Source organism: Sinocyclocheilus rhinocerous, unplaced genomic scaffold, assembly GCF_001515625.1.
Source record: "Sinocyclocheilus rhinocerous isolate Xijiao unplaced genomic scaffold, SAMN03320098_v1.1 scaffold1043, whole genome shotgun sequence".
Classification (NCBI taxonomy): domain Eukaryota; kingdom Metazoa; phylum Chordata; class Actinopteri; order Cypriniformes; family Cyprinidae; genus Sinocyclocheilus; species Sinocyclocheilus rhinocerous.
Genome location: NW_015642610.1, coordinates 2035951 through 2048726, shown reverse-complemented (window position 1 = coordinate 2048726; position 12776 = coordinate 2035951). Strand labels below are relative to the sequence as shown.

The 12776-nt window shown below is 38.7% G+C and overlaps 1 protein-coding gene across 2 annotated transcripts in view; it reads right to left on the bottom strand.

Moving 5' to 3' along the window:
• The window catches only part of ptar1 (protein prenyltransferase alpha subunit repeat containing 1), a 12327-nt gene extending 230 nt beyond the window's left edge, over positions 1-12097 (bottom strand). Inside the window, exons 1-7 of one of the 2 annotated variants that reach the window (XM_016573357.1) lie at positions 11974-12097; positions 10982-11151; positions 10779-10845; positions 10118-10222; positions 8673-8904; positions 2306-2595; positions 1737-2074 (exon numbers count right to left, since the gene is read on the bottom strand). In XM_016573357.1, the coding sequence (XP_016428843.1) occupies positions 1737-2074; positions 2306-2595; positions 8673-8904; positions 10118-10222; positions 10779-10845; positions 10982-11151; positions 11974-12059 (1288 nt within the window). In that variant the 5' untranslated portion in view covers positions 12060-12097. Of the gene's footprint in view, positions 1-11; positions 2075-2305; positions 2596-8672; positions 8905-10117; positions 10223-10778; positions 10846-10981; positions 11152-11973 lie in introns of those variants that run through there. The other variant, XM_016573358.1, reaches the window with a different exon arrangement.
• Between the last annotated feature and the right edge of the window lie 679 nt (positions 12098-12776).

The window sequence follows — 12776 nt, the reverse complement described above, 5'->3', positions numbered from 1 at the left end:
TGATTTTGCTGCTGCAGCTCAAAAAAAAAAAAATATGATCATGGTCCAAGAAAAGCAGGAACAGAAAAAAGCACTCTGACATGGCCCTTTATAAAGTCTGCGAGTCAGTCAAGAAGTTATGTAACTCAACTACTTTCATAAATCTAGTTCTTGTGCAATTGTGCAAAAAAAGAAACTAAAGAACAAAAATAGACTTTTATGATGTGAAACTTAAGATCGAACTCTGCAAGTCTTACAGATATGCTGAAAGACATGGATTCATATAAGCTTTGCTAGAATGTTAAAATGATTTCACCTAACAAGAATAGTTTTGCATATGTCCTAATTTAAGAGCGAGATATAATAATATCTAATCAGATTTTCACAACCTACTCTAAGTAAGCTGTGAAAGAATTAAGTTGTCAATGTAAGACTGAGCCTGTGAAACTTCAGTTTATTACAAGTTTAATAATTACTGAGTAACAGTGAGTCAACCATAACTGTCTAATAGCTTATTAGCTTTAATAAATCATCACATAAGTGAAGCTAACAACATTTCACTTTTCATATTTGCATAAATATATTTTAAGTTCAAAATAGTGTTAAACAAAAAGCAGCATGTGTAAACCCAGGCCCCTCAAGGGTCCACACTCCCCCAGTGCAGAGAATAAGCACCGTTCTGCACAAGATGGGCTTGAATGTGGCAGCATGTTATTTCTGCAGCCACATTTGGGCCAAGCTGAGAAAAGCCTATTCCTACTTCTGCTATAACCTTTCATCATGAAAACCCATGAATCTGTGAGACCACCTGGATGAACTATAACCCAAAACTAGTGCTTAAATGCTGAGGCTAGTCCATGTGACAACGTGGCCTTTGTTATTCTAATGAGTGATGACGATGTGCTTCAGGAACATTTATTCTCAAATGCCCAAGAATCATCTGCATGAACTGAAGAAATGCTGACCCTGCAACAGATATGTCATATAATACAAATACTCACCTGAATGAAGACAGCGTCTAGAAATTCTGTCAACGTTATGTGTTCATTAATCTGTTTTATTGATTTAAGATTATTAAAACTCATGAAAATGTCTGTCTTTAGCCCTATTATTTCATATCAAATGGCTCAAGGAATCTTTAAATTCAATGATTGTGCTCACATTACTGATTGTATCAAAACGTCTAGGTAATTGCTGAAAAATATTCATGCTTCAGTACAAAAGTCCAAAGAGGAGCAGTAGACGGGATTCAAGAGCCAGTCTGCCCTCAATTAAACAAAAGAGGGAAACTGGGTCAGAATCACTTTGGGCTCTAAGTGTTCCCTTCAAGTGTGCACCATAGTGTGCATTTAAGATTCCCGGCAGGAATAGCAAAACTGCAGACAACATGATGAGAGCATACTGTAATTGATTTGTGGTGGAAGACTTTAAACAACATAAAAACCAACAAAACTATATGAAAAAACTACAAACTTGTAGCTTCTGATAGAGAAAAGAGGATTGTACACTGAAAACAGACCTGAGATATCCAGTACCTGAACTAAAGCAGCTAAAGCAGCCCAGGCTTAGACTGCCGAGACAGGTCATGGGTTTTCATCATGAGTGGGAATTTGCTCTGGCAGAGTAGCTCTGACAAACCGGCCAAGGAGTCCAGCTGTTTTCAGAGAACCGGGTGTGGGCGGCTGGAGCCAGAAATAAGTTGACCTATCACAGTTCTCCCATATCATGGTGGGCGGAGCATTTCTCACGCTACTGACCTATAATTGAGTCCAGCCACTTCCTGTAGGCAATGGCAAAGCGGTTTTGCTCGGTGCTCCGGCAGCCCGTGAGGATTCTAGAGACAAACGTGTGCTCGGAGGGAAGTGTGGGGTGGGGAAGCAGTGGTCCCCGCTTTAGTCGCTTGGTGTCCTGCGTGTAGCTTCCGTGTTTGCTCCCATCCAGAACACAGTCAACGTCCATGGTCTGGGAGGTGCTGCTGTCGTCACAGGGCTCCTCGCTGAGGAGGACATCGGTGTGGGTGAGAGGTGGAGATTGTGACCCTGCCCCCTGCAGGTGCTCCCTCCACCACTGGTGCCACAGGTAGAAGACATGTCGCCTGTTGGAGAAGCCTGGATTACCATCCATCATTTTATAACACTAAGCCATAAACACATCAGCACAGACCAGCTGAGGGCCAAGGACAGACTTCTGGCAAACAAAGTCACTGTATTCACACTGAGACTTGTGGAAGCACAGTCTGATGTTGACTGATTGCACGACTACCATCAGCACAGCAAGACCTGGAGATCTGTTACTGGCTTCAAGCACTCTGCCTGATCACTCTCACCTGTGGCACCACAGCGTCTCGTGGCCCGGATATGACTCGATGAGATCAGTGCAGAGCTCCATCTCCTCGTGGAAGAGCTGAGGGATGACGTCATTATGGTGATTGTCATCAGACACACCCGCTGTGCTCTCTCCGTTAGGCTGCTTGGTGGGGTGGAGCTCTGTCTCTCCAACCTGGCTCAGCTCTCTGGCCAGGGCCTTGAGCAGGTGTTGACGGTAGTGGAAGCCACTGTGATCTGACACGTGCATGGACACCCACAGTCGGGTGGAGGACAGCTCATCATGCAGAACCTGGAGTAGAAAGTCAAGAGTATTATATTCATTTAACAGCATTATGCTTCAGGTTGTTGCAAATGAATTTCAGTTCAGATGCCAAGTTGTAAGCGCTATGGATGTCAGCATATCAAATCAATTTATTCAAAAGCCTTGAATGATATATGCCAAATGTTATGCAAAAACATGCATATTATTATACATTGCTCAAATATGAAAAAAAACAACCTTTAGAAGGCAAAATGCGGAATTTCTTCGGCAAAAATTAAGATGCACAGATATTAAAATTTTGTTTGATAAGCCAATAATTATTTTTACATACATATGACCCCTTTAAAAAAAAAATGTTTCCAAAAGGTTGTATAGAGTGTAAGGCTTCTTTATATTTCCATCAGAATCACAACTTATTACACAACTTATGATCATCATTCACAGATCCTGAGCATCATGAGTAACACCCTCGTGAGGCGTCCAAAGCAAATAGAAATCATTATAATCAGCGATACTGTCTACACTGGACGAGATGCGACATGAAGGACAAATGATTTGCACATTTGCTTTGATGCGTCCTGTTGCAGTTACAGTTATTGCATCGCAGCGTGACAGTGAACGGAGTTGACACTGTGTAAGACATGGCATGGCTTATCTAGCCTTTTAAAGCACAATCGCAGTGACCAATATAGGGCATAATAACACGTATAATATCAAATATGGGCCCAAATTACCATCTGGGTACCAGCCTCAGCATCACTGCAGCATGTACTGGGGATTTGTGAGTGGACAATGTAAATAAAACCCGTCATTTACTTTGGATGCTGTTAAGTAACTTTTATAATTAAAACTAGTAAGTCTGATTCATATGAAATACTGTTTGCGTGATCAACCAACGTATATTTTTTCCACCAAACAATGGCAACTTTGTAATAACTTTAATTATTGTTTGAAAATATTATTTATAATGCTTTATACATCATTAGATCCACATAGCTGCTCATATACATAATTTAAACAGCTTGACTGAAAAACTGTTAAATGCTGTTGGCTATTGTGTGACGGCAATTTAACCATGAAGTTGAATCCAGTTATTTATTAGTCAGTTACTTATTCACACTTTTCTTTAGGGCTGTTCGATTCCGAAATTTTTGGAATCGAGTCCGATTCCTGGTTCTGGAATCGATGGGATTCAATTCCAAGAATCGATTCCTCACTGTTGTTTTCGATTCTCTTTCCCTCAACCCATGCTTTGCTCTCTCATTGGCTGTAGCTCGTCACGACACCTGACACCACGTGATGTCGAGTCGGCCGACCGGTAGGGCTGTTAGATTCTGAATCGAGTCCGATTTCGATTCATGATTCTGGAATCCATTCCAAGAATTTCAATTCTTGTTTTTTTAGATTGAAGGAACCTAATCTCACCATGACTGCAGGATAAAGGTCGTAGAAAGTATCCTTCTCATAATATGAAGCTATATTTGTAAATATATAAATTTGTATATATTGTATAATATATATTGTAAATAAATATTTTGTCTGCTTTGCCCGTGAGATTAGTCATAGCCCACAGCTCAGCAGGGACATGCGTTTATCGCATGAATTGAACAAGGCATGAAGTGTCTAAAATAAATGTACACAGTTCAGCTGAATGATAAAGTTTACTTTGACTGTATGCTTTGCACAAAATTAACAAACTGTACACTGAAACAAAATAACCAAAATTTACAATAACTGATAGAGCTCGTGTTTTATCTGTCAATCAGATGATCTATGCTCGTGACGTTTTCTTTTAGAATTATCACTGGCTGATAGAAATGTTTTAAAAAATAGTATTTTAGATGTAAATAAGACACAGTTCAGCTGAATGATAAAGTTTACTTTGACTGTATGCTTTGCACAAAATTAACAAACTGTACACTGAAACAAAATAACCAAAATTTACAATAACTGATAGAGCTCGTGTTTTTATCTGTCAATCAGATGATCTATGCTCGTGACGTTTTCTTTTAGAATTATCACTGGCTGATAGAAATGTTTTAAAAAAAATAGTATTTTAGATGTAAATAAGATCAAGACCCTTGATCACATCATGATCTATTCTGTCGTGCAGCGCTCAAAATTGTGGACAAGCCAGTTCCACCGTAAAATAACTTCTGAATCGTTTTTTTGAACTGGTTCATTAAAACCATCTATCCGAATCAGGAAACTAATCAGACTTCTAATCACTTTTAGCGAGCATGAGGGAGGCGAATGGTAATAAAACATTTTATCTCACAACTGACAACTCTCGTAATTAGGCTACGGCTTTTAGCGAGCATGAGAGAGGTGAATGGTGCTTCTCAAACGTAAGGTTGCATCCTAAAATTAAGATGATCTCAGTACCGACTCGTTTTCTTTCAGTTTATTTTCGTGAATTTAAATGTGTGCAGCCTTCGTATGCAGCCTTCCGTTTGAGAGGCACCCATAGATAAGCGTTGTTGAACTGAAAAAGGATCTGAATGAGGAGTCGAGTCCCCTTGATGGGAATCGACTGGGAATTCCCCATTGGAATCGACTCTCGATTCCCAACACCTCGGAATCTATTCTTTTTGGAATCGATTCCCAGCCCTACTTTTCTTTCCATCTTGAATAACATGACGCTTCCATAACGCGTTTGTATCCAGTATAGCGTTGTTCCCATAGCCGTGATTTAATCCAATTAATTTAATTTAATCCAATTTTAAACATCTCTTACTGTATCAATTTGTATGGCCTTTATATTTTCAATTTGAGCCAATGCAGATGAATGAAGATATTTCAGGACAAGACTGCCCTGAATGTAAAGTAAAACGTGATAGGTTATAGCGAGAACATGCTACGATTAGTCAGCAAAGTGTGGCTATTATCTGATTGGCTTGAGTAGACGGTGGGTGGAGTCCACACATTTGTGGATTGTCAGCATCTTGACACTACAAATGTTTCAAAATCCATAAATGCGTGCAGCAATCTACAAATGCACAGAAAGCCATTCACAGATGCACAGCAAGTGACCCACAAATGTGTGCAGCAATCTACAAATGTACAGGACGCGATTCACAAATGAATGCCAGGCAAAGTTGTGTTTGTGACATAAAAATATATTTGTGAATACATTTTTTTTATTTGCAAATCTCATTTTATTTATTTGTGAATTGAATTCATGTTTGTGAAACTGCATGGATCCAATGTACTGATACACATGCATTTCTTTCTTAACAGTTTACATTTACTTAAGACAAAACCGACTGTTATTTACAAGGATACTTGCTAGCACGAGCATAATGACATAATTTTGTGCATATTTGGCCACTTAAGTGCAATAAGCTGTGAAAAATAACTCAATTAGGAACTCGCAAGGTGTTTTCGAGGCGCTTTATGTGCGTGCGCTTTTCAGGGCTCCAGACAAAAAAACAAAACAAAACAAAAAATCAATTAAGGAGTCATTGGCTCCTATAAGAAACAAAATTAGGTGCCGAATTATTATTTTTAAGTGTCACAGAATAAACGTGTTTTATTCTTATTTTTTTAACACTAACATTTCAGTCATACTGTCATGTATTTATGTCTCATCTTTTCTTGTCTTTATCAGCATTTTAATCCATCTTGTAGATGTCCTGGGAACTAAGGATCACTTAAAGTGGGAACTAAATGTCGTTTCCAACTTGAGAACTACAGTGGTGTGAAAAAGTTTTTTCCCCCTTCCTGTTTTTTTAATTGTTTGCATATTCTCTTTAAGCATGCTTCACTTTGTCAGGCAGGTTCTATTTAAGTGATTTCTTGATTCAACAGGTCTGGCAGTAATCAGGCCTGCGTGTGGCTAGTGAAATTTAACTCGGCTTTCTAAAATAATGTGGTTAATCACAGTTCTTTCATGATTTAAGAGGAGGGGCAAATAATTTTTCACGTAGGGCCGGGCAGGTTTGGACAGCTTTTTTCCCTTAATAAATGAAATTATCATTTAAAAACTGCATTTTGTATTTACTTGCATTATCTTTGCGTAATATTAAAATTGGTTTGATGATCTGAATCTTTTAAGTGTGACAAATATGCAAAAAATAAAAAAAACAGGAAGGGGGCAAAAACCTTTTCACGGCACTGTATATACAGCCACAAAGAATTGTTCAGGAGGTGTTGAATTTTACCTTTAGCACCTTGCATTCTTTCTTATCATGTAGACAACAGGATAAGTAAAACTATGAATATGCAATATAGTGCATACATTTAGCAAAATGCTCCTATTTATAGGTTATTCTGAGGTAAATGATTGTTGTCGCATTGTTTACAAGCATTACATGAATGAGTGATTACATGAGACATTTCAGTAATGATGTCCATTCATGTTTATTTCATATAGTAAATAGAAAGATATGATGTGCCGCTTGAACTGAGGCGCTAAAGCGATCGCTCATGCCGCATTAAATAGAGCCAAAACGTTATTTATTGTTCTAATTTCGATAAGAATTTGAAAGCTGATACTTTGTTTATTAAAATGTAACAAAGCTTATTGCAATTAATGGACGGCAAGTGCGCTACAAATAATATTAAGTTCACGCAACAGAACACAGCATTTAGACTAAAGATCTTGATAACAAGATGAATCGATTTTAAACGAATTATTAACGATATATTGCTAATGTCCACACAGCTGACAGCTTTACCTGTTGTAGTTTGTTCAAATTGCACACAAATTAGATACTGGTTTTCTGCACTTTTACTTCGCGCGTCTCCGCTCTCTCATGCTGCCACAGCTGAAGCTGCTTTCAGTAGGTGAGCCGTCAACGCTGCTGTTCAGCAGAGATGAGGACTGTTTGAAAGTCTTTTTTCCACTTAAGCTTTAATGCGCATCGTCTCAGTTTATTACGTCAACATAACAAAAGATGTGCACGCAACACAATCAGAAAAAAAGTCATTACATGCAAATTTTTTAATCATACCATGTATATTTCTATAGTCACCAGTGGCGACCTCAGCAAAAACTTCACTACAAATTAATATTTTTGGTCACAGTCGCAGTCTGGTGACTGCACAGAAAACCAGACTGCGGAGCCAGTCTCTGGAGCGCGTGAGTAACCGAATAGTTTAAAAAGACTTAAAAAAAGATGTGCAGATGATACAGTTTTGTGACGATGCAACACTGGCCAGATTAGGCAAGTGACAATTCTGTCAGCTGTCCCAAAACGTGAGCGAAAGTCTCGTATTGCAGCGTGCAGCAGCTCATTTGTAGTGTAGACGAGATGCGCCGATGTGACTTCATTTTGAGAGAGAGAGAGAAAGAGAGAGAGAGAGCGAGAGAGAAGACGGACTACAGCTGAAACACGATGTTTTCAAATGACTGATCTGATTTGCTCTGATATTCTATCTGGATTTATTTACATCTAACCTACATGCTATATTAAATGTACATAATATAAAATGTTTGCTGGAATTTCCTGCATTATAAACCCGAAACCCAAATTCAGACCAAGGAAAACAGTACCAAACAAGACATGCAGAGATGTAAGACGACAGCCGCATAACCCAATTACTCCTGAAATAGCCTATGAATAGCTCAGACTGGTTCAAGTCTGTTTAGTCCTGGATCATTAAATCTACAGGCTCATCCTTTTTATATGAGGGCCTTTAGCTTGGATTGAGCCCTATAACATTTGCCTAATTTCGCATCCAATTAAGAAAGGATAAGAATATCAAAGGTCTGGCACTCAGTGACCCCCTAAGAGCCAATAAGCTCTCCTGACTAACAGCACTCAGCTCTCTCTCTAAAAAAATAAAAGCTAAAAAGACAGAAAACTGTGGCATCTGTAATCAGGTCTCTTCCTAGGGTAATTCAAGTGGAGAAGAAAGGTATTAAGATCATCAAAGGCTCAGGTAGATTTATCAACCTCATAAATAACCATCTCATGTTGCTTTCCTTGTAACAGCACTGATGATATGCCAGTGTGATCCATCATTCCTTAAAGTAATCTAAGAATAATCTAATCTTTGAGATGTACGCAAACAAAGCAACATCTAACAGACACCCTTTTTCAGTCATTATGATAAATCACACAGACATAGTGCAGAAAGCTGCAGAGGACTGAGCCTACCTTCCGATTGCCTTTAGCCATGTTTTGCAATACCCAGATGCGATGGGACCAGGCATTATAGTTGCTGGGGTAACGGCCGGCTGCATCTGCACAGACCCTCATTTCCTCCTGCAAGGCTCTCTGCAGCCTCTCGCACTGTCTCCTCGCAGCGTCTTCTCTGGGTTCAGCATGATCCTTCAGTTCTTGTTCAGAGGGAGAGCACTCCTTCTGCAGCCACTGCAACACCCAGCGCCTGTGTTCACAACAAACCAATTAAGCAGACTGATCATACACATATGTCTGGAGGCACAAGGAATTTAACATGCTTATGGCTTTATTTATGAGAAAGCAAAATCTGAAAATCATGAACAAATACACAAACCAATGAACATAAATAATAAAAATAATACAATTAATTCTCTTTCATAACAGCTCAGAAACGCCCCTGATGATCTCAGCGCCCTGCGGCTTCTAAACATCCTGGGAGATCTAATGGCTCAGTATTATTATCTGCAGACAATAGCATCATCCAAACTGACATAGTGAATAGTAAAATTATTTGCAAAATAGTTGACAACTGCAATGTGTCCTGCACACTCCCTGCAGGTACATATAAGCTCATGGTCTTGTCAGTTGCACAAGCTTTGGATATTTATTAGTGTTCCAGGGATCCGTGTAAAGTGGTTTGCCCTTGTCTTTGCAGTAGTGACGGAATTCTACTTCAGTATGTGCCACTGTTGACATGTTGCAAGAGGTCTGCAATTGCAGACAATTTCATTTCATGGTCTCCTGGCCACTGCTTTCACTGTTTCAGCCGGTTTGAGAGCAAGGTTTCTTCCATACTAATTCAGCTACAAGAAAGCAGAGCACATACATTTTCCGGTACAGTGCATCCAACTATTCCATTATTAATTTCTTAAAGCCTAATGTATTATTCATTTTTTATATCACTATTTGAAAATTCAAACTCATCTAATGGTAAACTAAATGTAATATGAAAAATAGGACACTTAAAGGGTGCAGAACACAGCAATTCTAGAATATGTAATCTTTAATATTTTAAAAGACCTTATTTAACTGTATACATTAAGAGCAGAATATCTTTCAGAGTTACACAATGAACATTTATCGCACTAAAGCAGATGCCTTCACTGGTGTTTACATTTATGCTCTAAAATCATAGTTACCCAACAACAACAACAAATCACCTTGCTTCCACAAACGTCAGAGGTCCACAAACATTTTACTACACAGGGCCAAACACTTGATTGAAAGTAAATAAATGTTTGTTTTTAAATCAAAATCGATTATATTCTCTAAATTTGAATGTAAAAAAAAAAAAATGTTATATATAATAACAACTTTCTTTTTTCCCACCACTCTTGTAATATGACGTTGCAGGCCAAATCAAAGATTTGGAAACCTACAATTTAAAATGGCTAATTTTTTTTTTTAAATCCTCTTACCTGTGTATCCATGTCTCTGGGCTTTTAGGATGCTTAGATAGTGCTAGTTTAACCAGGTAAAGGTCTTTCTCTGGGTTTAACACGCCACACTGCAGGAGCTCTTTCCTATAAAACAATCAATACCCAGATTAATTCAGAAGGATACAACCATAAAAAATAAAATAAAATACAACACCACCTCCTGGACAATAGGTTTCTTCTATGCAACATCATGAAGACATTCAGCCAAGATTTTGTGCAAAAAATTCTAGTAAAAACCTAGTTCTAGTTTAAATAAATAAATAAATAAAGTAAAGGCTGGTTTCTTAAACCAGGCATGGATTAAATATACCTACACTGTTTCCTGTATGAAACTAAATGTTTGAAAAATCTATAAATTCTTTGCTCCCTATGTGATATTGTGCAAATAGACAAATTTAGAGTTAAATGTAGCAGCAGTCTTTTGATGTCTCCTTTCCCAAATTAGACAACTTTTTAAAAATAGCAGCAGCACATTCAGAACAATAAAATGGCTGACATCTAGACAGACATCAAAGAGAAGAAATAGAGCATTTCTAAAAATACCATAAATTACATGTACATATAATCATTCAGAAAGTATGTGAAGGGTTAGTTTGGCAGAATGTTTTTTTTTCAGGTATTACAAATGATGAAAATGTACCTGACATTCCACGCAGTTGTAAAATCTGGGTTTAAGAGAAGCAATGTGCAGGTTATATCTACCAGTGCTTGAAGACAAGAAGAGAGAGAAGTCACTTTTTTTGCAACGCTGATCTGTTGTATGAACAGCCATCTTTTAATAAAGACTAAGGTCACAGAAATGTGAGCGGCCGAACAAGCTAACCCAATAAACCTTCGTCGTACCTTCCCGATCGAGCCACTGCTTTCTCTGCCTGTACAGCAGGAGTTTATTATGCACACAGGGCAGCAGAAACTTGACACACCAGCTCTCCACTCCCAGCTTATTCTCCACCAGGACGATGGGGCTTCTGTTGTATCGGACTTCGGGGCACGGAATGAGGCCGATTTCATCACTGTGAACACAATGTAAAAGATAAAAAGAAAAACAAGTCACAAGGCTATTTTAAGAAACTCTGCTAAGGAGCTAAAGGCAGACAGCAATGCATAAAGCACCAAACATCTCAGCTGACACTGATACAGATGTACCTCTTTGGCAGAGATACAAATGTGTCATGGGAGAAGAGCTAGGTGAAACCATTGGGACACTGACCTTCAAATATGGAACAAAGAGACCTAACACACAGAAAAACAACATTTGCATTGAAGGCAGCATTAAAAAGACTGACGAGATGCTTCATATGTGGACTGAAGTGATGTGTTTGGATACACAAGAGCAGCAATATTGCAACCACTGAATGTCTAACTCCGAACACCAGTAAAAACAAACGCACATGGAAAATTACTGAGAATTATAATTTTAAATATAACGCATTAAAGCTCGCTACGCCCTCCAGTTACTGGCCAGCGAGTAAAAAACCCAAAGATTAACAGTAACGTTACTAGCTTCTACAACATGACAAGCACGCGCTCTTCGCGTTTCACTTATTAGAGAAGCTTTCGGCGTTCGCACGGTGCTTGTTAAACAGGCGCCCCAGACACATTTTCACACGACCTGTCTAAAAGCGAGGCTTGGTGAGCTCTACCTGCTGCTGGCCGCGCCGGGCGCCAGCGGGTGAGAGCTGGTTAGTAGCCGGTTAGCCAGCCACTGTCTGCGCAAGTTACACAGGCTGCTGCACAATGTTCTCCCTGCGGCTGAGCGCGAGGTTCTAAGCCGCTGTAAAAGCCATAAACTGAATGAGCGCGAGATAAGCAGCAATGCGAGTTCACATACGTACATGTTCGGGTTTCTTTTAAAGGCGTTATTGATATCTTTCACAACTCTCTGGACCAAAACATCCACCTCCTCTTCCGACTCAGCCATTTTCAGAGAAAGAGTGACGTCAACAACGCGGGTGACTCTTCTTCTTCTTCTTCTTCTTCTTTTGTGTTTAATGGCGGTTGGCAAACCAGCTTAAGGTGCATTTCCGCCACCTACTGGGATGGAGTGTAAGGCCTCGATGAACGAATATATTATATACTACTAATTAAAAAATAAAAAAAAAAAACTAAATTTGGAATTTTCTCCTCTTGGCATACTTCAGTTTCTATCCCTATACTACGTGGGTGACTCAACCTCATCCGGGACATTTCACAGGCTAGAGAGAAGTTAGTAACCATAATAACGCGTAACTTGTTGCTATGTAAAATTAGATGATCTTGTTGTCATAATACAGAGTTATTAATTATACTACTCTTCAGTATATCATTAAACAGGATATTCCTTGAATCATACATAAACAGGGGGAAAACAAATACATTTTTAAAGAAAATACTTGTTCATTTATCAAAACAATATAATATAAACAGATTAAACCGTGTTCGCTAATAATAATCAAACTGACCCCTGTACACTGTTGATCCTTTACCCATACCACCAAACCTGTCCCTAACCTTACACATATCACACCTCAATAGCAGCAAAAGTGTTGTGCATTAACACAAGCTTTTAATCATTTTATAACATCTGTTAAAATCATTTGTAGATTTTCAATAAGTGCTTGATCATATGGAATTTAAACTTTAATGACATTTGTTAGCA